The sequence below is a fragment of the Amblyomma maculatum genome, chromosome 4, assembly GCF_055883805.1.
Source record: "Amblyomma maculatum isolate TAMU_Amacu chromosome 4, ASM5588380v1, whole genome shotgun sequence".
In the NCBI taxonomy this organism is placed as follows: Eukaryota; Metazoa; Arthropoda; class Arachnida; order Ixodida; family Ixodidae; genus Amblyomma; species Amblyomma maculatum.
The window spans coordinates 159604732-159628003 of NC_139347.1; the positions used below are offsets into that span (position 1 = coordinate 159604732).

General features: G+C 42.9%; 1 protein-coding gene across 1 annotated transcript in view; it reads right to left on the reverse strand.

Moving 5' to 3' along the window:
- LOC146193362 (uncharacterized) overlaps positions 1 to 23272 on the reverse strand; it is a 105039-nt gene that overhangs the window by 28523 nt on the left and 53244 nt on the right. Inside the window, exons 4-5 of the mRNA XM_084600525.1 lie at positions 19963 to 20185; positions 17701 to 17863 (exon numbers count right to left, since the gene is read on the reverse strand). Coding sequence (XP_084456651.1) covers positions 17701 to 17863; positions 19963 to 20185 — 386 coding nt within the window. The remainder of the gene's footprint in view (positions 1 to 17700; positions 17864 to 19962; positions 20186 to 23272) is intronic.

Sequence of the window (23272 nt, forward strand, 5' to 3'; positions counted from 1 at the left end):
GGTGACAAAGTTGTGAAAAGATTCAAGGGAAGATGTTTGGGCTTTGGGAGACAGTTGTCGAGTGTCAATCAAAAACTGGGAGTTCTTCAGAATGGAGTTCAGCTTCTTGAAAGCACATGAATCTGTTAAAAATATATACATAAAAAAATATATATAAATATTTGGCTGATGAGTTGCAGTATTGGTGTGTGTTCTAGTCAATCGTAGATGCTGAACCTGCTTACAGCTGCTGCATTGCAGCTGAAAACAGTTTTAGCATCATATTCTTAAAAACACCCCAGGTCTTGTACTACTATATTACGGTGAAAAGAAATGTAAGAGATGTTGTCGAGCAAACATGCTAAACTTTGTCTTCTTTAAAATTGTCTGTATAGGACAGTATGGAAAATCCCATTGTATTTGTGTTCCATACTAGCATGTATAACCAAGCTGCCTCAGTATTAAAATATCTTGCAGTCTCAGCACTCACATTTACATTATTTTGTTTCTTCACTTCATTAGGGGTTTCTTTCTCAGCTATGTCATATGTGAACTTCCTGTTATGTGCGAATGTATACAAAGTTTTTTCTGTGAAGTTCTATTTGCATTACCTATCTCTTAAATTTATCATTGGTTGACAAATGCCACAAGTGTGAGCCGTGCACCTTCCAAACAACATCAATGTTAAAACTTTACAAAAAAAAACTATACAAAACAGATTACCTCTGCTCATCCATTGCCTGTTTGCAAGGAGCTAATGCAGGCATTTGATGTATGGTCTATCATGGCCCTCACGCTTATCGCATATGTGGTTCAACAGGCTGCTACATGCTGGTGATCAGGTCACCATTACCCTGGCCAAGGACAGCAACATAGACTTGTGATTGTCTGGATCCATGGTTCTATTGCTTCACAGTCGTTTGACCTGCTCACAGCTTCCAACTTCTTAAATGCAGTATAGAATGATGTTATTACCATGTATTCGCCCTAATTTTTAAAGCAAGCAACTGCATGCATCTTTATTAATGCGCCAAGCATCAAAGTAGTGCTTTATGGGCGATTTGCTGCTCTTGCAATATGTCCGGATAGCTGGGTGGCGGTCTGTAGATAGATTAAATTAAAACCTCATTACATAATAATATATGTCAGCAAATGTACCTCTTCCCCAATGGTTTGCAACGATGAAACATTTTGCTTTGTAATTCAATTGTTTGTATTATATAATGATTAATCTGATTATTTTTATGTATAGATATGCAAGCAGCACTTGCCAAGGGCACTCTTGGTGAGGCTGAAAATAATTTTTCCTAATAATATGCAGAAATTGTCGCCTTTTGTTAAAGACTGCACTGAGACTCGTTAAGTTGAGGCCAGACCCCATGTTCGCACTATTGGGCACTGCAGCTGACTTCCCACAGTTAATATGAATTGCAGCTTGCCAATTTTCATATCGCAGCATTGCCTTACCTCTCCTATTCTTACCTTTTCCCATTGTAGAATATGGTCAGTCTGAATGATAACAACGTTGTACGTGCAGTACTTGGCGCTGTAGCCCGGGGAGTCGCAACGCCCATCTCCTGCGAGGTCCACTTCCATTCCATGCAGCTGGCTGATGATCTGCACCCGCTGTTCCTGGAAAAGCTGGAACAAAAATAAATGTGCATTTGTGAGCCACTTGTAACATTGTGCCGAACTGTGTCACTCGATCGTTGCACTACTGCATGCGCGCGCTGTTTTTTCTTTTTTTATTACGCAAGCTTGCCATAAGGCATATTATAAGAACCCGTGCAAATTATTTTCCGTTAGGAACCGGAGAAGGCTCTTGTCGGTGAGCCATTTGGAGAAGTCCTCTTCCCTTGTTGCGGTTAATCCCCCCCCCCCTTTCCGCAGGGACAGTCTAGTTGTGTATAACTCCTGTCTATGCTCCTGTCAAAACCAACTCTTACACTTCCGATCGGCAGCTGATCGCTTAGGGATAAAGAGGCACAACTTTGAGCGACTAAGCCAGTTCACGCGAGTGATAACGTTTCATTCGCGACCCCCCCCCCCCCTCCTGCTGAAGGGTAAAGCCTCTTGGCACATTTTTTTTTTTTCTGTTTCCATCTCTTCATTCCTGTCTTTCTTCTCTTTCTTCTTATCAACGCCCATCTCGGTTTTCACGTGTTTCTAATTCCTGGCCGCCTCGGTTGGTAAACTTGGACGCGGCTCCATCCGCGCGACATTTCAGGGTGCGCTCTGTACAAACATCACACGGCGCTAAAAAAAAAAAAAGAAAAAAAAAGCTACAGGGCGGGAGTTATGCTGCGATAATAATCGGGCACCGAACAGAGTTTGTTTACTTCCTGTCGGCGCGCGTGTTCGCCGTTGCAGTCAGCTGACGCCGAACCGCGGCTGACAAACTACACCACAGCGAACAACTACGCAGTCCCCTTCTCCTCATCCCCTTCCTTTTTTTTTTTCTTTACAATCGATCGTTATCTTTCACGAAGGGGCATCATATAGTCAAAAGCAAGAGGAACCTAAACACGGAGGTTTCAAGGTTCGGGCAAGGTGCACGAGAGAGTTTCCCTCCGCAACGCCCGGAAGACCGCTCTCTGCGATCTCGATTCTGAATTTCTAGTCTTTCGCTAAGATCTCATGCCCTTGCTGCGGTACGGATATTATGAACCCCGAGCTTGAAAAGCGACTTCGGCGAATGAGTACCGAGATGGGACTCGACCCCCACAAGTACACGCCGTTGAAGAATCCGCTGCTGAACCCCGACGATGATAGTATACGGCTTATATGGGTGCATTGGTGCGTGGGGTCGACTAGCATAACATTAAAAAAAAATTAAATCCCATCGTAAGCTCGCCACTGGTTTATTTTGAGCAGTGTAGTTCACAGTGATCATGACAAATCTTGCTATATGCATGCCACAACGCCGAGCAAGATCGCCTGAGTTAAAAAAAAAACAATCCACTCTGTACTGTGATAACGCGTCTAAAGCTAATATTATCACAATCTTTTCATTTTACACTTACCGGCAGGGGTGGAAGAAACAGCGTTGGTACCGCTCCTTCATGCAGACTGTCTTGTTGGGATCCCAAAATCGCGAACCACATATCCGGGTAAAGCAAACGTAGATAAACGCTGTCTTCACCGATGCTGGCTATCTGATGATCTGTAGACACTGTTTCCGGAGGTTGGCGTTTTGAAGCACTTGATGCAGAATGTTTTTCCTGCCGTCACTAGCAATACCTTCGCAGCCGGGGACTGCACACTGTAACAACCTCCCGCTCATGTCCCGTCAACAACAACAATTCAGCGCTTCGATAACTGCCTTCGCGAACTCAAGCGAGTGACCAGTCTAGCCCAGAACTGTTCTGCACCCGTCGCGCACACGACGTAACACAAAATCGAAGGTGAGGTCAACGCCAGGGATGTATAGCGTGGCAACAAAACTTGCGAGTTCTTGCCGAAGGGCGATGACGATGAAGCAGACGACAAGAGGCCCCCGGCGGCGCGTCGGCAAGCAAGCGCGACAAAACGGAAGTTGCGGCGTGTGGCGCTAAGCAAAAAAAGTAAAAGCGCAGATGCGTCAGTTGTGACGTGTCAGTGGGCGAGGCCTCGGAGGAGGGCCAGCCTTTGCGCGCGCTAAAAAGTTGAAAAGAGGAGGAAAGCCGCGAAGGCGCAGATATTCAAAATTTGATTGCAAATAACTCTGCTTCCAAATGCCGCATTTAAAAAATTTTTGCGGGAAGGTTATCTTACATCGACATTCTTTCACATACTAGGCATAGGGAAACTGTATCGCTAAGGCTGTTTTGGGCCCCTTTAACACCACTTATGTGCGAATGCCAAGGCACCACTATGTGCGTGGCCGCAATTTCGCTGCAGGTCTTTCCAAGCGCTATAAGTTCTTATAATACGTTTTCATATTCGTTGCACACCAGAACCGATAATATTCTGAATCTGTCACTACAAGGCAACTACAGCTTCCGAGTTGGCACGGCACAGTACCAAGACGAAGTCGAAGTACATTCGAGCGTTCATCCGTAATTATTTCATGCTGCGCTTCAGTCAGTCCCGACCTCTCATCATCGATTTCTGCGCAAGCGCCGCCTCTGCGCTCTTCCGTGGTACAGCAGCAGCGGGCGCCATTTTACCATTCCGTAAAAAGCGGAGCTTAAATGTCCTCCAAAGTTTTTTTAATACCGTAGTCTCCCAGGCAGCACAAAGCATTGGGCCAATGTCGTAAGTACGACGGCAAACAGTGGCCCTACATTGGGCCAGCCTAACCAGCATGCTCCCAACATAGGACATGCCAGTCAACACTATGTCCAACAATGGCCCAGACTAGCCAATGCTTTCCCAGTGCTGGCGCTGCCAATAGCCAACGCTGGCTAGCTAGGGCCAAGATGTACAGTGAGTTCCCGATATTGGCACTGCCGTACATACAGAATGTCTATATTGGGCCGAGATTGCCGTTGTTCCTCCAATAATGGTCGCACCGAGTTTTAAAACTGGCTATAATGGACCAAGCTATCCTGCGTTCATCCGTCGTTGGGTTTTCCGTTTTTTAAAACTGGCTACAATGGACCAAGTTGTCTTGTGTTCTTCCGGCATTGGAGGTTCCGGTTTTTAAACATGGCTACAATGGACGATGTTATCCTCTGTTCTTCCAGTATTGGATGTTCAGTTTTTTAAAGCTGCTAAATGGACCAAGTTGTCCTGTGTTCCGCCGTCGTTGGCCGTTCCTTTTTTAAAACTGGCTACAATGGACCATGTTGTCCTGTGTTCTTCCGGCGTTGCCCGCTCAGTTTTTAAAACTGGCTACAATGAACCAAGGTGTCCTCTTTTCTTCCGACGTTGACCGTTCCGTCTTAAACTGGCTGTAATGGACCAATTTGTCTTGTGTTTTTCCAATATTAGCTATCCTTGTATGAAAACTGCCCACGATGGACCACTTTGTCCCCTGATCTCCCGATTGTCATTGCCATCCTAAGAACGCAGCTTTAATGGGCTGCCGAAGTGAATATTTTCCGTTGACCATTCAATCAAAACAAATTCTACATTTTTATGGTTTAATACACGTGCGCTGGACGCCAAACCGCGGCATTTAATTCCGACAACATTTCAGCCGATCGTTCGGACCTCACAGAGTACCACGTACGGGACGACAATTACTATAACGCATTCAAGCACGTACCGCTGCAGCTGTCTGGATTCGTCTTTTCAGTGCGCTCATATGCGGCGGACTTTTGGGGATCAGCTCTATGTGTTTACGGTTTTAGGCTATTGGCATGCATGCAGATTTCGTCGCAGGCGCATACGTTTGCCGCACAATTATATCTGATGATAGCACGACCGTGCGACCACATATGTATACCCCAGACCGGCTAGCACTCACGACCCAATATGCCTGTACTGGACGCCGATTACATCCCTGCATCTGCTTAACCTCTAGTACAAATCCAGTTGTCAGTGAGAACGCGCATATAAAACGAAATCGTGTCGCCATAGCATGATCGTGTGACATTAAATTAGTGATTACAAGGTAGCCTTTTCATTGCCGAGAAGGAAAACGTTGCCTCAAGTTGAAGGAACAAATGACCATTTTCTCAGCGATGTTTTTGTTCTAGTGCTTTTGTATTAGCGCAGCATCGTCTGTTTACCTGGAGAAAGGACCGAATACGATGTGTGTACTTTCTAGACGCAATCACTGGAAAATGAAAAGCCGGAAGACCGCGAAGTTACCATTTTAGTTTTGGGCATTCACACGGTGGTAAAACAAAATGACAGTTTTTCGCGCAGACTGCGAGCATGAAGGCTCCGGTACATTTATATGGCTCACAACATATATGTCGGCAATAAATAACAAAAATAGTTTGTTCCGCCTATTAGTTTAAAGTTTGACCATTCCAACCGCGCTAGGCGGTGGCAAAGGAATAAAAACAAACTGTACAGGAATGAAAATAATGTGCGCTGTCGAGTCATTCGAAAAAATGAATGCCGCCCAGAAACACTGTTTTAATGAGGCAGTTTTCCCATCCCTTTCCAATTCTTTCATTCTACTGAAATGATTTGAAATACGTTGCTTGCTCATTGAACGCTATCGACTTTTTGTGCAATCCGCGTTAAGGTGAAGGTGATTGCGAAAAACGTCTGTGTGTTGCCTGATGCCACAGCGCATCAGGACCTGGACGCGCACAAAATTGATTCTGAATCATTCATTGCTGTGTCTGTCGCCGTCGATTTGCGAAGTCGAGACAAAACATGACCGAAGAAATATTGTTATAGCTGGAGAATGATGAGGACGAAGTGGCGCGCTCGTTTGTGGAAGATTAAGAAAAAGAAGTGCGTCGAACGGGGGGCCCTCGTAGTTTGGCTCCTTGGCTGTTCCTCAATGTATATATCTTTAATCCTCTTTTGTAAATATATTTCTCCCTGTTACAAAATTATATGCCAAAATTTAAAAACCTTGAACAATTCACAAATTCCGTAGAATCTTCAGAACTGCGCAGTGGACTATAGTTGGACAAAGTCTTCATCGAAGTGGCCATAATTACTTGCGCGACAAAATTATGCAAGGTGTTTTTAATGGTTTTGAAAGCTGAGGTAGTGTAGAATAGGTGGAAAAAGTTTAAACAATGTTAAAACTGTTTTTTTGTTTCCTAAAAAATTTCAATGTTCGCTATTTTCTGTAAATTAGCGCGATCGTATCTCTGTATTCAAATGTCATAAAAATATGAGCTTTAGCTGTTTGCGGATAATTATGCTGAGAACATATTGTGGAATTATTGCTGCTCAACCATCAACCTTTTCTGAAATAAAGGCCTGCAAAGTAGGAAAATTTTTGTTTCCTGGGCCGATGTTGAGAATTTTTATAAAAACATCTACTCATACCCGAAAAGTGAACATTAACTGAATACAAATAAAAACATGTATATATTTAGTCAGATAATGTTCAGCTAGCTAACTTGAACATAATTTGTATAATCTATAACCAAAGTTGGCCAGAATAGAAGAGAAGCTTGGAACTCCGCCTCTTCGACATTATTAATCAGTCATCACGCAACAATATATAATATTTTGAAGTAAATATAAAAGGTCGAACGACCATCCTTTGTTCGATCATAGGTGGCGAACGGGAGGGGCAAGATGACGCGGGCATTTGTCGATGCACCAACTGTATGGATTTACGCAAGAACGTGGATGGTAGATGGGGAGGCTTTCTATTTTTTTAGAATATGTTATGGTCCGTGGTTGGCTTGAAGAAACAATGCGTTTGCGAACACACAAAACAAAACTATTTATTAGAACTCGACTCGAGCGGTGCGGGCTGGCGGCCGCTCATCGGCACGGTCCGAAGTCACGGCTGGCCGGTGCACCGTGCAAGCAGACGAGGGCTGGGTAAAGGAGGAATGGAGTGTTGAGAGGGTCGTTGGTCCTTCGTTCCCACGCGCAGCCCTTGCGAACACAACACCGCGGCGGGAATCGCGCACTGGTTGAGCGGTTCATTGTTCCCCCTCGCCTACGCGTCTACGTGCAAGACACAACAGAAAGCATCCCCAGCTGCGCTGCTGTGCGGCCTCCTCCCGAAGCGTTCATTTTAGAGCTTGTTGAAGACGCTACAAGACTTGTGACAGCTTCTTAAACCTTTCTTTAATTTCTTCCCTCATTAATTTTCTTTTTCATTGTGCTGTGCATAGTTTTCTCTTGCGCCTATACATGTCCATGTGCTCCGGTTTGTGCTTGCTACATATCAGTGAATAGCTGAGCTGTGAAATGTCGCCGGAGTACGGATTACAGCAACGGCGGGATACCATCGGCATTATCGGACTCAGTGAACGCCGTCATCTTAGACCGTGAGTATATATCTTTGCAGCATGCTATTGCTTCATAATTGGTTCTATATAATCTCCCAAATGTTTTCTTTCCGTATTCTCCTCGAAACAACTGCGCGAAGCATGACTTCAAGAACTAAGCGAATTTTCGTCCGGGTTACATGCAACCAAGTGCGTGGACTTATTTGCTGGCTGCGATATGAATAGCATTTGCGCCGAAAATAGAGGAGCCGTGCGTAACAGGTGTATGTGCCACCAACACGCGACAGAACACTGCAGGCAGCCATTTGCGCTGTTTTTTTTTCTGTGCAGAGCGCCGCAATCAATTAGTAACTAGTATGCGCCCAGCTTTGTACATATATTTTGGACAGCGTCTCTTCTGCGCGCAGGAAGCCATGTTCGCTCAGTTTTTGGATTTTGTTAGGAGTTAAGGGCAGTTTTTTGTTTTCAGATGTATAGACAAAGTTTTGAAAACTGTTCGTGCCGTCTGTGCAAGCGAATTTTACAATGGGGCGGACATTATATGCGTGATGCCGCTTGATGATTAGGCTATAATTAAGTCATATTGAACCTCCACTTTTATAATGGTTAATATCATATTGAGGAATTGAAAGCCGTGAACAGCGCAAGTGAGCCCCTTTTCAAAATTTTCTTAATCGACGCCCCCCTTCTCAGCACGCGCCTTCAGGTGAGGGCGTTATCAGAAAGCGGCGACAATAGGAGAGCGATTTCGCAGACGCGCTTCGAAGGCGGGGGAAAATAACAATACAAGCAAAAAGACACATAAGCTGTGTGTGCACTGCGTCCCTGTCACTGCAAAGTAAAGAACATGCACGCGGGACACATTGTACAAAACACTGACGGCCGGTATGAGGCGACCATATTGTCCGAAATATATTGCTCGCGAAGCGGTCGATCACGGCGCGCACTTTCAGGCGAAATGGGACAGGCCGTCAGGTCCGCCTGTTCGGCAATTACAGCTCTTTGTACCTCACGTACCGTACCGTATGCATGAAGTGCACGCCATAGCCATCGTGCAAGAATGTTGAAACCGAAGCAGCGATCCACGTATTCTAATTCTATAGGAAATCATTTGGGAGTAGAAAAGAGCAACTTAATATGATGTGCATGGTTCTTTAATGAACGATATGTATAAATGGACGGTTGAATAGTTACAGTAATGGAGTGTTCCGCTAGAAATGTTTACGGCCGTGACCGCAATAAATATTACTCATATTGCTCTTAGCTTTAAGCTCTGGCATTGACAACCCTATCCAAAGAACCGACTAGTAGTGACAGGTTGTTTACAGCTGTTGATCAAAAGGTAGGCCATCATGCTAATATTGCAGGTATATTTACTCCTTTTTGTACCTCTGTTTACTAAAACTTAATTTTGTTCCCCATTCCTAGGGACGCTGCACCTCTTACAACACTCACTGTTCAGTCGCTTTTATTCAAGGTACAAAAAGGAGGAAATGAACATGCACTCATAGGATAGCCTGTCTTTCCGTTAACAGCTGCAAATAACACGCCACTGCTGCTCGGTACCTAGGATGAGGTTTTCGATGGGGTTACCTGAGATGCCTAGAAATTGGTTTAAGATTTATACCAATCACTGCAGTGAAAAAGAAAGGTAACACTGCATCACTTTAACTGCTGCATACCTTTAAACGTGCCTTAACTTTTTTGCCTATTTTTATAGAAGCAGGACTTCTTGCTATAGGCTTTGTTCAGTAAGCAACCGTCTTTCATTGCTTCAATTTCTATCTCTCCACCACTTTCTTGTTGCTCTGGGTGTGTTCATTTGATTTCATTGTTCAAATCATATTGTTTTATCATGTGTGAATGATTTAGCCTGCACATACATGCTTTCATTTTTTTAGATGCGCGTCGGGAGCGTTTTCTACGTAGAAATGGATCGATTGAGTTGTATCACTGGTGCGAAAACCGACAACCCCCAGAAGATATGTGTCCTGTGGTTGGAAGGGCAATAAAGAAGAGGAAAATCAGCGGAAAAGCCTGCCTAAAGAAAGGTAGCACTGCGTCACTGTAACTGCTGCATGCACCTTTAAATATGCCTTATTTTTATTGCCTATTCATATAGACGGTGGACCTCTTGCTATTGGCTTTTTGCAGAAAGCAACCGCCTTTCATTGCTTCAATTCCTATCTCTCCACCACTTTTTTGTTACTTCGAGTGTGATCCTTTGATTTTATTGTTCAAATCATATTATTAAATCGCCGGTGAATGATTTCGCCTACACATACATGCTTTCATTTTTTTAGGTGCGCATCGAGAGTGTTTTCTACGTAGAAATGGATCGATTAAGTTGTATCACTGGTGCGAAAACCAACAGTTCGGTACCCCCAGAAGATTTGTGGCCTATTGGTGGCAGGGGTATAAAGAAGAGGATGATCAGTGAAAAAGCCTGCCTAAAAACCTACAAAGATGGCGCAAAAGTGAAATGCTGATTAGGGTTAGAGTCTGATTACTTCTGTTATCCCATTTCACTTGCTAGGTGATGTGACATATATGAAGCATCTTAGTATATTTTGTGGTATACTCACTGAACATTGTGTAGACAAATTTTTTCTCGTTCAGTTATTTTGAGTGACGCACGAATTGGAATAAACCGAAGTCATCCACACATCTAATGCCCATAGATATTAGATGCGTGGATGACCTTATTAATTGTGTTCCTATGTGAACATGCAATAGTTTGTCGAATATATTAATATGTTAAATGTTGATTTTTTTTACTGTTAACCGGAGTAATACATATGCTCCATATCATAGCATTATTCGCCTGTAGTTTGTATCTGCTCTTTCCTAAATTGTATTCTACAAGCTATACGTGTGTCATCTCGTACGTCTATTTAACTAGCGAACAATTTGCAATCGAATCCCTTTTGTGATGTTGTTTCAGCTACAAATAACGGATGACAGTTGTGACAATATAGGTGGCTTTAGGTATAACGTATAGCGCGAAAATCTTTAATATATGCGATGATATTTTCATTCACCGCATTGGCTAAACCAGCCTGTTTAGAGAGACGAAATGAAGACAAATATGGATGTCTTCGGACAGGAACAGTAATCGTGGTGCCATGACCATTTTTTTTTTCAATTAAATTTTCATATGTCGTGGGTTAATGTCTCGACACAAAGGAATAACCCTTATTTTCTAACAAAAGGACAAAGCACTAACGACACATTCACAAGAAAGAAGACACATACAAGCGCTTGTCCGTGTCTTCTTTCTTGTGAATGTGTCGTTAGCGCTTTGTCCTTTTGTTAAAAAATGCTGCACCAACTAGCCCAGCAAAAAGTCCTTCTGGAATAACCCTTAGGTTTGCAAGATGCGGCGTAGTATTCTCTAAAAAAAAAAAAAAACACCTATCCCTAAAGCTGGAAAACGCCGTTTTTGTCGTTTCAAAAAGTTGCACGTTTGGAAGCCGGCTGGTTGCGTAAAATTTTGTCATCCAATGTTTTTTACTCACCGCATTTGCATAACGTTTACTTGTATAAGAAGTATTAAAAGTGTGTTTCATTGATGCAGTTGATTTAGTAAAAAATCGCAAACTTTGCTTCAAGAACAACGCGCTACAAAAATGTTAATGTTCAACCTTACATACTGGCGTGATGTGTTACGTTGTTCGCACTAAAACATTCTGTGTTTATTACGCAGGTCATATTGCTAATTTAACGCATAATTTGGAGCTCTAAGCATCTATGTGTGTTCTCTGTAAGGCCACCAAAATTATTATGCTGGAAAGCTATTTGCTTATGATTGTAATTATAAAAATTACACATTGAAAAATCATCTTCAAAAATATAGTATTGTTAGTTGTGGTCAAAGCTAAGAAATGGAATAATATATTAATAAACTAGATTGAATACTATTGCACCTAGCAATAAAAAAGAATGCAGGACAGAGAAAAAGTTCAGCCTTCACTTGCGTTCTGCCATGAAATTGACAGAAATATTGAATTAATACCATTTTAAGCTATATTAATTGTATTTGCCCAGAAGCAGAAAAAGGGTGTATAAGCGCTGACAAGTTTTTAAATTTTACTTAAGGTAAAATGTAACTAAATTCCGCAAATACTAAATTGAAGTTTTGATGCTCCATAAGGGGGAGCCATATAAGCACATCTATAGAACAAAAACGCATTTTTATATTTCTAATATTACATTTTGCAGAATTCAATATATTTACTGACTTTGCATTGTTTTCACAGATTTTGATAAAAATTGATGTTGCGGCCGTTTCTTCAATTCTAATCAGTTTTCCTTATTTTACCATTTTCTTACTTTTGTCCAATTTCAAAATAATATGCAGACACACACACACATCTAGAGCTCCAAATTTTTTCAGAAATAAAGAAGGGGAACCTAGATAATGTAGAGAAATAGTTTCTGTGCGTAGTGGATCTTGCAAGAATGCAGGCTGAATTTGGCCATTATCAGCACAAGCACTCGGTTTAATATTTAATGTTATATTTTTAAACAGTATAACGCAACACTTTTTAGACCGTGATATTTTTGAGGTACTGAAGACTTTTGAGAAGGATTTGAATGAAAATCGAAGATAATATTTTTTTTTAATTGCAGCAAATTTCCCTTTACTGCTGTTTTCGAACTCTGAGCAATTTTGAGGCGTTGTGGGGAACACACCTAGTGGTCTGGAGCTGCAGATACTGCCTGGAATTAAGAACATGCGTCAGGAAGTGAAAACATATTTAGTGCAACCAACCTAATGCATCATATGTCAGTACATAAGGTTAAAAAGGAATATTTTTGCAGCGTATCGCTCCTGAAGCAAAGTTTGCGATTTTTTAATAACTCAACTGCAAAAACAAAACAGGTTTCTAATAGTGTTTGTAAATTTAAAACTGGCCACCCTGTATACGCAGTGCCTGGTGTCATCGACGGTACCGGAACCATGGAAGAATGCAAATATTATCCTCATTCACAAGAAAGGGGACTCTAAGTACCTTAAAAATTACAGACCAATCAGCTTACTGTCTGTAACGTATAAGGTATATTTACTAAGGTAATCGCTAATAGAATCAGTACAACCTTAGACTGCAATCAAGCAAAGGATCAAGCAGGGTTTCGGAAACGGTACTCTACTATCGATCATATCCATACCATCAATCAGGTGATAGAAAAATGCTCGGAATATAACCAGCCCTTATACATAGCATTCATTGATTACGAAAAAGCATTTGACTCAGTTGAAACCTCGGCGGTGATGCAGGCATTGCGAAATCAGGGGGTAGACGAGTCGTACGTGAAAGTGCTGGAAGATATATATAGCGGCTGCACAGCAACCATAGTTCTGCATAAAGAAAGTAACAAAATTCCCATAAAGAAAGGTGTTAGGCAAGGAGACACAATCTCCCCAGTACTATTCACAGCTTGTTTAGAGGAAGTATTCAGAGACTTGGAATAGCAGCAGTTAGGGATAAGGGTAGATGGAGAATACCTCAGTAATCTGCGATTTGCTGATGACATTGCTTTGCTAAGCAACTCGGGGGATGAACTGCAAATAATGATTGATGACCTAGACAGAAAAAGTAGAAAGGTAGGCTTGAAAATCAATATGCAGAAGACTAAGGTAATGTTCAACAGCCTCGGGAAGGAACAGCAGTTTACATTAGGTAGCGAAATACTGGAAGTAGTAGGCGAATAAGTCTACTTAGGACAGGTAGTAACCGCAGATCCAGACCATGAAAAGGAAATAACAAGAAGAATAAGATTGGGATGGAGCGCATTTGGCAAGCACTCGCAGATTATGACTAGCAGCTTACCGGTATCGCTGAAGAGGAAAGTATACAACAGTTGCGTCTTGCCTGTACTCACCTATGGGGCTGAAACGTGGAGGCTAACCAAGAGAGTTCTACTTAAGTTGAGGACAACCCAGAGGGCTATGGAACGAAAAATGGTAGGGGTAACATTAAGAGATAGGAAGCGTGCAGATTGGGTCAGAGAAATAACTCAAGTTACCGACATTCTAGTGGAAATTAAGAAGAAGAAATGGACATGGGCAGGACATGTAGTGCGAAGAGAGGATAACCGATGGTCGCTGAGGGTAACAAACTGGATTCCAAGGGAAGGAAAGCGTAGCAGGGGGCGGCAGAAAGTTAGGTGGGCGGATGAGATTAAGAAGTTCGCAGGGGTCAAGTGGATGCAGCTAGCACAGAACCGGGTTAAGTGGAGAAATATGGGAGAAGCCTTCGCCCTGCAGTGGGTATAATCAGGCTGATGATGATGAAATTTAAAACCTGCATATATTTAGTGCGTAAAAAATAGTAGATGACAAAATCATGGTATCCAAACTTGCAACATTTTGAAATGGCAAAAACAGCGTTTTCTATACCTCTAGAGATATACCATTTATTTATTTTTTTCGAGGAGACTACGCGTATCTTGAAAAACTAAGGTTAATTCTTTTGTGTCTAGATATTCGCCCACCACATATAAGAAATTCATTGGAAACGAAAGATGGTCATGGGACCTCGATTATGTTTCTTATCTAATGCACCTATAATACGCTGTGAGAAAGCCAATATCAAGGACTTTTTTTAGTATTCCATATTTCGAACGGTTGTGCCATTTAAAAAACTTTGAAAGCTAGGCACACCTTAGGTGTCGCCAGCCCTCACTTTCTGTTACAGCTGCACTTGCTAAGCTGAATTAATACGTTGAGTACTTTATTTTAGCCACGAATAAAGTGCTATTACGTGTCAATTTTAAAGAAAGGCCGCAGTGACGCGATTCCCGTAGAATTTGTAAGTGAAATCTTTAAACCTTACAAATCTACCCATATATATGATCTCTTGCAGGTTTTATTCAAGCTACATTACACTTGCTGCGCCCCATAGCTTGAGCCAAGGGTTATAAATAAAGCATTAGACACAGACGATGGAGACGATGGAAGTGTTTTTTTTTTATCCCTTGGATCAAATTTGCTTGGACAAGCAGTATATGTGTAAACATGGTGCACCTCATATTTAAATTGACTTCAGATATCATCCGATGACTAAATCACCACTGATCCCACTGAAGGTCCTTATAATTTCTTCAGTGACAGCTTTTTATCACTTTAACAGGCTAGAAAATTCATTTGAATACGGAATGAAAGCTGATATTTTCTTTTGTATATTTTCTAGGATGCCTGAGGAGAGGCAGCGTGTACCTGGTTGACGTCCTCTCCAAGAAAACCGCGGCAGCAATCAAGCGATGGCTCGTAACAGTGAAGTAATGTGACGGAGGGCACAACGAGCAGGAAAACGTGACATCTTCAACTCAGCCTAGAAGCTGAAAGCCGGAATAAATTGCTGTGAAGGCTCACAACCTTAGTAAGCTGTAAGTGCCACTTTTTTATTAGGGGGGTTTTGAGCCTCTTTCGAATATTTAAGAAGAAATAAAAAGTGCTGTTTAAAACTACATGTTTCGATGCGCAGGCTTTTGTAAGCTGCATACGTATGGGGTGCTTTTCACCTGCCCGGAGAACACCATTGCTGATGCCAAAAAGTTAGAGCCCGCTTGGAGGAGAATATGCGCATCTCAAAATACGGCCGCAGCGCTAACGTCCATGCACAATCGAACTGCAGACGTTTTAATGGGTAAACCATAGGCCATGGATGAGTAGACTCCTAATCATACCTGGATAAACCACCGGGTAGCGTGTACCGCCGAAGTGGTTGGGCCATGCGTGGGTAAGCCATGGCCCATGCATGACCCTAGCGCTGCAGTAGGCTGATAAAGTCGGCCATACTCGTCGGCCCGAGGTCGATTGTCGATAATTGGCCGTTCTTAGGTCATTGTCAATTCCCGACTTCGGGCTGAGGTGGGTGAACTAGGTCGGCCCGATGCATGTTTTAGTCGGTCATATTTGCAAGGGCCGAGCGAGGGCCGACTATGCGCTTGCCGCTTGGGACTGCCGTGTGACAGCTATAGGTATATTCTGGCTAACGATGACACAACAATCGAATATTGTTCGAGCGTACGCACCCGGTCGCAGCCATCCTCGGCAAACTGGCAACGGAGCGATAAGCATTGACTTCATTAGATGCAGTGTGTTTTATGAACTTCAGCAGAATTATAATAGATTGTAACGATCGAGTGGCTAGATTTCCTTGTTTATACTTCAGCACTCAAGAGCTGTAAATAAACGCTTGTGCGTGACAAGTATGCAGACAGAGCTAGTAATTTCTGCGTGTGTGGAAAGCGACATTCACCCGTTAAAGTGAGCTACCCACAAAATCAGCCGAAAGCCTATATCAGCTAACCAGCGGACAGTGCAGCAGTCGTGGGCTTAGATCGCTTGTGTATATTATATCTAGCCATTTCAAAAAAAATGCAAATGGTCGCCGAACATTCTCTTGGTAACGATATTCAGTATAAACTGTTTGCATATCGTAGAAAGCGTAGGAGCGGCAAAAAACTAGCGCGCCAGTCATATGCGGAGACAGTCGACAATCAAGCACGGATTCCTTGACTGGGATGAAACACTGGCTGTCTCAGCCGTATTGCTATGGAGGCGATCAAAATGCAACAGGGCACATGCTATGCAATGTATGTGCGTCTTTCATCCTAACAAACCCAAGGCAGCTAAGGCTATCTGGAACCCACCAGTATAATGTTTCTCATTGACCATGAATTTTGGTAATGAATCCTGGAATTTCCTAAATCTTCCTAAAATAATGCGGGCGATTTTATATGCCTCGTAATAGTATTGTAAATTTTGTTTCCTCATTGTTTTTGTGCAGGTGCCATTTGCGAAAAAGTTGGGGTGGACACTTTGGAGGCACACGCATTTATTCGCAGGTGGCTGCCTGTTCCTGTGACCGAGCGGGTGGAAGAAAAAGGCATTATGCTGAAAGCTCCCCTGGCGAACCAGGCATGCCACCTGTGAATGCAATTGAAGGGTCAGCCCCCTCACTACGCCTATGAGTGTGCCCCTGGCCCCTTCCACTTCCCGAGAGCCCGCCCTGCCCTGCATGCCCCTGCTGCCACTCTGCCTGCCACTGCGCCGCCAGCTGCAGCTGTGTGCCCTCAGCGCTGGCTAGTAACAACTGCCGTCTAGTTACAATTGCAATAAATATTATCTTTTTGTGAACCCTGCCCTTGTTTTGTGAATATCTACTGGTTGCTCATGAGCGGCAATTTGAATTATTATGGCCAGTCCTATTTGATTATTGTCCTAGCAAGTTCGATGTGCTGTCACGAATATGGCTTGAATGAAAAAGGCTGCATTTTATGGCCTGCACAGGCAGTGCCACAAAATGTGTAATCTTGACATCATCAATGCTACATGAATGAAGTAGCCGGTGTACCCATGAATTATTGGATGAATATTGGTATCAACAATATGCGGCATGAATGGAGTAGCCAGTGCACCTGCAATGGCTAACCATTGGTATGATATTGGCATTGACAATGGGTCATCAATGGAATAGCTGGTATTAAACAAATATTGGTAATACAATGATGGTATAATGCTGGACAGTATTGGCAAGAATCATGGTGCATGAATGGAAAGTCTAATATTGTGCCTACATTGGTGGTTCCAGCTTGGTTGAACACTGGACCAGTCTTGGAACTAAAGATGGGCCAAGAATGGAGAATGTAGTAAAATGCCCAAATGCCAATATCGGTCCAATATTGATGCCATTCTTTTCCAGTGATGAACCATTGTTGGACCAATGCTGGTGTGCTGCTTGGGCTATTTCAACACCACGAGCGAAACGATCATTAAACAACTGAGACGGGGCGAAACGCTTGAAGATTAGGAAAGAGATTTAAGGTTGCTGGAGCCTGAAATCGGAAATACAAGTGCTCAGAGTTCAAGCGAACAGTTTCGGTGCTCAAAGCTGCCTACCTTGAGTGCGATGAGTGCGGACTTGACCACCTCCGGGTTGCTCTTCACGATTAGTTCGTGGATATTGAGGAAGCCCCAGCCGTAGATGTTGTGCTGCCAGTGTTGCATGTAGTGCTTGCTGCCCTCATCCGACCGGATCTCTTTAGTAAAACCCTCTACGGCCCTGCATAAGGTGGAGTGGGAGTGCCTCTTTTTGGAAGAAAGTTAGTAAAACCATCGGTATAATGACTCTGGCGGCATGGCCCAACCTTCAGAGTAGCAAGCGCAAAAGGAACATTACTCAATGTGGCTACGTGACAGAAACAAACAAAACAAGAGTACAGTGGGTCAGGGAATAAGCACCAAGTGATAATATCACAGCTGGGGACGAACTTATAAAGAGGATATATATAGAAAGAGAGGGCAGACTATGTTCCACTCGTCTTTGATGCTGTTCTAGGAGTGAAAGAAGGAACAAATCAAGAGTAAAATTATTGGTACCCAGGGTTTGATACTTGGTCCACTTCTCCTGTTGTTTATAAATGATATAGTATAAATGTGCCTGCTGAAACCAAACATTATGCTAATGATTGAGTGCTATATATTGAGACACACAATATGACTGGTCAATTCTGGTTAAATAAGGCAGTTCACAACTTTCAATGCTGAAAAAGGTCAATGAGGTTGAAAAAAAACTGTTTTTATGACTATCACACTTTAAAATTCGTTTGAAATTTGTCTACCATGTTAAAATTTTGGTCTATCTGAAGCGAATGCATGTAAATATCTTAGGCTGCGAATTATTAATGATTTCAGCTGCACTAGACAAATAATTTTATGTAACTACAACAGCAAACTTCTTGCAAACTGCAAAGTCGCTTCTTGAGATGTCGATCTAATTCTCATGTTAAAATAGTTACTGAACTGGGATAATGGAAGGTCACTGATAGCAGTATGGTTAACTTAGCTGACTCAAAGGGAAGATAAACGCAGTTACTGAGGAGGAGAATCCGGCCTGCAGATAAGACTGTTTGTGTGTGTGTTAGTGTGTGTGTGTGTGTGTGTGTGTGTGTGTGTGTGTGCGTGCGCGCGCGTGTGTGTGTGTGTGTGTGTATGTGTTTGATGTGTGTATGTGTTTGATGTGTGTGTGTGTGTGTGTATGTGTTTGATGTGTGTGTGTGTTTGATGTGTGTGTGTGTGCGTGCGTGTGTGTGTGCGTGTGTGTGTGTATGTGTTTGATGTGTGTGTGTGTGTGTGTGTGTGCGTGTGTGTGTGTGTGTGTGTGTGTGTGTGTGTGTGTGTGTGTGTGTGTGTGTGTGTGTGTGTGTGTGTGTGTGTGTGTGTGTGTGTGTGTGTGTGTGTGTGTGTGTGTGTGTGTGTGTGTGTGTGTGTGTGTGTGTGTGTGTGTGTGTGTGTGTGTGTGTGTGTGTGAGCGCGCATATAATAATGTCACCGATTAGCTGGAATGGTGATGATGGTAATTATCCACCCCCCTTCTCCTTCCGTGTTGCTGCATGCCGTTTCTCGACATGCCACACAGGTGCTGCATACTGGCCTGTTCATATACTTTTGGGTGCTGAAGAATGCCTCATATTTTTGTATTATCCAAGGGCGAAGTGCTGGAAATGAAGTGGCCATGGGTTTTTTAGAGTAATGATTTTAATTCTACCAATAATAACAAGCGCAGGAATTATTTCATCCGCTTACGACGTACGTCAAGCGTCAGTTTCAATTTCGCTTCTATGCATATAATGCTTTTAACGGCCGCTGTCGCCTCACTGCAGGGAAGTACACGGCGCCGAAATTGCGGAGAACACCAGCGAACCTAAACATTAAAACAACTTTGGTGGGTCACGTCCAGGTGCCTACATTCTGCGCTGCAGCTGGAGCTTCGCGCGCTTCCAGAATGTACACCTTCTTTTCGCGCTGCTTTCAAGGCGCAAATATGAAATTTGCGAACCCATTTCGCTTCTCGGTTGCCAACTCATACTCGCCGTCGACACGAGGGCAGCCAAAACGAACTTTCGCAAAATCAATAAGGCGCTTCTCACTTATTAAGAAATAATTCTTTCGTTTTACGTCCTCTTTCCTCTCCCATTTTCTTTCACTGTATTTCCTGAAACTTATGGGGAGATGATATCTCAGTTCATCGCCTTCTGGCCTTGGCAAGTGGGCAGTGAACAAGAGCGGTGTTGACGGCGCAAGACTAAGCAACGAGCTAGTAAGCTAGAGCTAACGCTCTAACACTTCAAATTTATAAGACCTAAAGACAGTTTGACTCACGGTGCGTGCACGGAAAAGCCAAAACGGACTTTGGTGGTCGCCTTGGCCGCGCCGAAGAAGGGTTTGAGGTAGTCATTGGTGAACGTCCCCATGAAGGTATCCTCCGGCCTTATATAGAGTGAGTCGTAAAATAAATAGTCGCAGACATCTCCAGGAGGCACCATGAGCCCTTCCTGGTGGTAACTTAGCGTGCACACTGTGGTGAAGCGACGCAGACCCGCACCTGTTAAAGGGAGAAGTCAGGCCAAAGGGTACCTGAAGGTGGGCTTACGCGAGCAGCGGAAGAAGCGTTTAAATAGAAACTATTATGAGGGGAACTCGATGTGTTCTCTTGACTGCCCTGATTGATGTCCTAAAAGCTAAGCGATTGACAGCTGTTCTTCAATTCTCATCGAGCGTTGCGCATACACTGTCACAGCGTTCCTACCATATCTCCAGTTCTCGCTGTGGTCCCATATTCGATCAATTGAATCCCTGTTGTGCTCCGCCTACTTCTTCGCTGCTTCTAACGTAGAGTAATAAGGACGTGTTAAAACACATTTAAATATTTTTAAAACCTGTCGGCTGGCTTGTGCATGCGAATAAAGGTTCCGTAGTCTGCCAGTGCTTGTGTCGTTATTTACTTTTTCGCGCGCTTAATGGGCAATGAGACACCGCTGGGGACCGCAAAGGAATTTGAGCTGCCATTTAGCGCTATATTCTGATTGTTCGCCTCGTTGCTTTCCTTCCCGGCTGCACAAGAGTAAATACGTAGGAGTTTTTTAAACCAACTTATTAGTGAGGAGGCAGCTCTCCTGACCAAGTTCGATTATTACAAAGATAAAGGTTATATCGAAGAGCTAACCATTGAATAATGTGTGGCATGAATATCTCATTTCCAACCTGTTTTTAATCGGAGCGAAGCACACCTTGGTTTTGAATTGAAGTTTTTTTTTTCAATATTTTGTTAATATTATTTGGATTTGCTTAGACTTTTGAGTACTCAAGTCTTCTGCTCGTATCCACTGGTGATTTTCTAATTTTGGCTATTACTAAAAACCTAGGACATAAAGACATCAAATAACTAACCGTGCAACCCCCCTCCCCTCGCCCGTTGACACCTAGAGGTAAAGCGCGAGGTTACATCAACTACCTTTAAAAATCGTATACTGCCGCTTGAAATTTAACACAGCTTCTCCTACAGATATCATTCTTATCTGCTCATAATTCAAGTATTGCTTTTATGTCCCTTCATAGTGCGTATTTCGCATTCTCATAGAGGATCTCTCTCATGCTAACTTCTTTTTTTTTTTTTCATTAGGATTTGTGGCGGAACATCTCACCATTTTCTTCCACTGCATGTCCACTTTATTACTGCTACCGGAAAATTATCTGCACACATCTGTCGGATATGTTATTGTTCTGCTCTCATAGAATCTTTTTGCCTTCTTATAGGTTTGCGAAATTTAAGGCGACGATGAACGCTTTATTGTAAGCAGAACTTCGCTTGTCCTTGTCCTTTTTTTTTCAGGATTTTATTTTTATTTATAAGGCACACACTGATATGTTTTCATGGTTACACTAGGAGGCCCCAAAGTAAAAACTGGGGGGAGGAGGCGGGAGGCGGCTTCGAACACTAAGAACATACGCTTTATAACAAATTTCAGCGAACAGTGGCCCCCATTATACAAATACTCTAAAAATAAATTAGTAGTAGCAAGCGACATGAACAAAACCAAGTGATAAATAGTACAGTGATTAGTATATTAGGTATCAGTCAATACATTCATGTATTGTTTTTAATTCAAGTCCGCAATTGAAAGTACAGCACATGATGATTTAATTTCGACAAGCAGAGTGCTTCACAGTGATATTCCGGCAAATCTAGTGCTAAATGTGACATTATATTTTGTTCGAACCTTGGAAAGAAGAAAATTGTAGCGGTCAGAAACTCTGGTGTTATTTCTGTCATTTGAGTCACCAATGGAAAAAGTTTCAGCAGGAATATTGCGAGTTATTAATCTTTGATGAGTGGGCATACTAGGTACGCAAACGCGAGCAAATATCAATCCGACAAACATCACACCTTTCGAAGTCTTCCTATTACGTCGTCACTTAGGAGCGCATGCAGATACGAAGATACACATCAACGCGCATGCTTTTCCTTTGTCGTTGTCTTGTTTGTCCTCTTTGGTGTTTGTCATCACCAAATTGCCCAACGTGTGTCGTTTTTACTTCAGATATTCTACAGCACACATTACTTTGCACTTTATTGCAGCTGCTTTTCTTATTCCTTTGGTATTGAGGTGCTACCCATACGTATCTTTTATTTTCACACCTCAGATATCTGTAGCTCTCTCCATGTCACCAAAGAAATTTAGTCCTTGGACGGCTTATTATCAGGAGAGCGCAATCATGCATGGCAATATCACAAACGCGGGCAAAGCTCGAATTTCCTGGATAACCGACTCAGTGGAAGGCAGGCTGCATTTTTCTGTACACTGTCGTGACATAAAGCTTCTGTAAGAACTAATATTTCCGCAGATAAACCTTTTAAGTGGCGTTCCTTTCAAACCCATCTGATTCACGCATCGTAACGAACAAAACCGCACAAACGACGCGACCGAAGCATGGCGGGACAGAGGCGTCTTGCCTCCGTCCCCGTCGTTTCTTCGATTTTGTTCCTGGCCTACAATGACGCTCTATTAAGATTCATGAAAAACGTTGTCTTTCTAGCATGTATGCAATTGAAATGAGCTTTCAGCCACAGTTTCCGAGTATATGCATCTGGGGTGTTTGATTGCTAAGTGCGCATTATGCTGTTAATTTCAGAAGAACGTATAGTTTCGTTGGCAGTCCTGAGCACAAGTTGGCCAGGCGCGAATTGTTTCCTCGTGCCAAGAGCGAACGCCTATATAAAAACAACTGGCAAGAGAGCATGCATGGTCCATGCACAGGTGCAATTGGCAAATGGATGACTAGTGTGGGAACTCAGAAACATTTTCTCTATGATGGCCGGTATCCAGAAAGCTCTATCAACGGCTATATTTGAGAAAATAAACCACCATTTCTCTGTTGCTACCCGCCAGCATAAATAACACAATCAACGAAAGCGCACATAGAGTGCGGTTTCGAGCCCGTCGTTAGATATTATGCGACCTACTATACTATACATATGTTTTTCCCTTCTGTTTATATTTATGACGGATGCATAGTCATACGTGCTGTACGTGCTGTCCTAGTGTTTCTTAGTGCAGGAGCGAGAAAGGACAAAACAGAGAGAAAAAAAAGAAAGGAACATGTGCATGCGCTCTTGAGTCTCTCGGCGTAC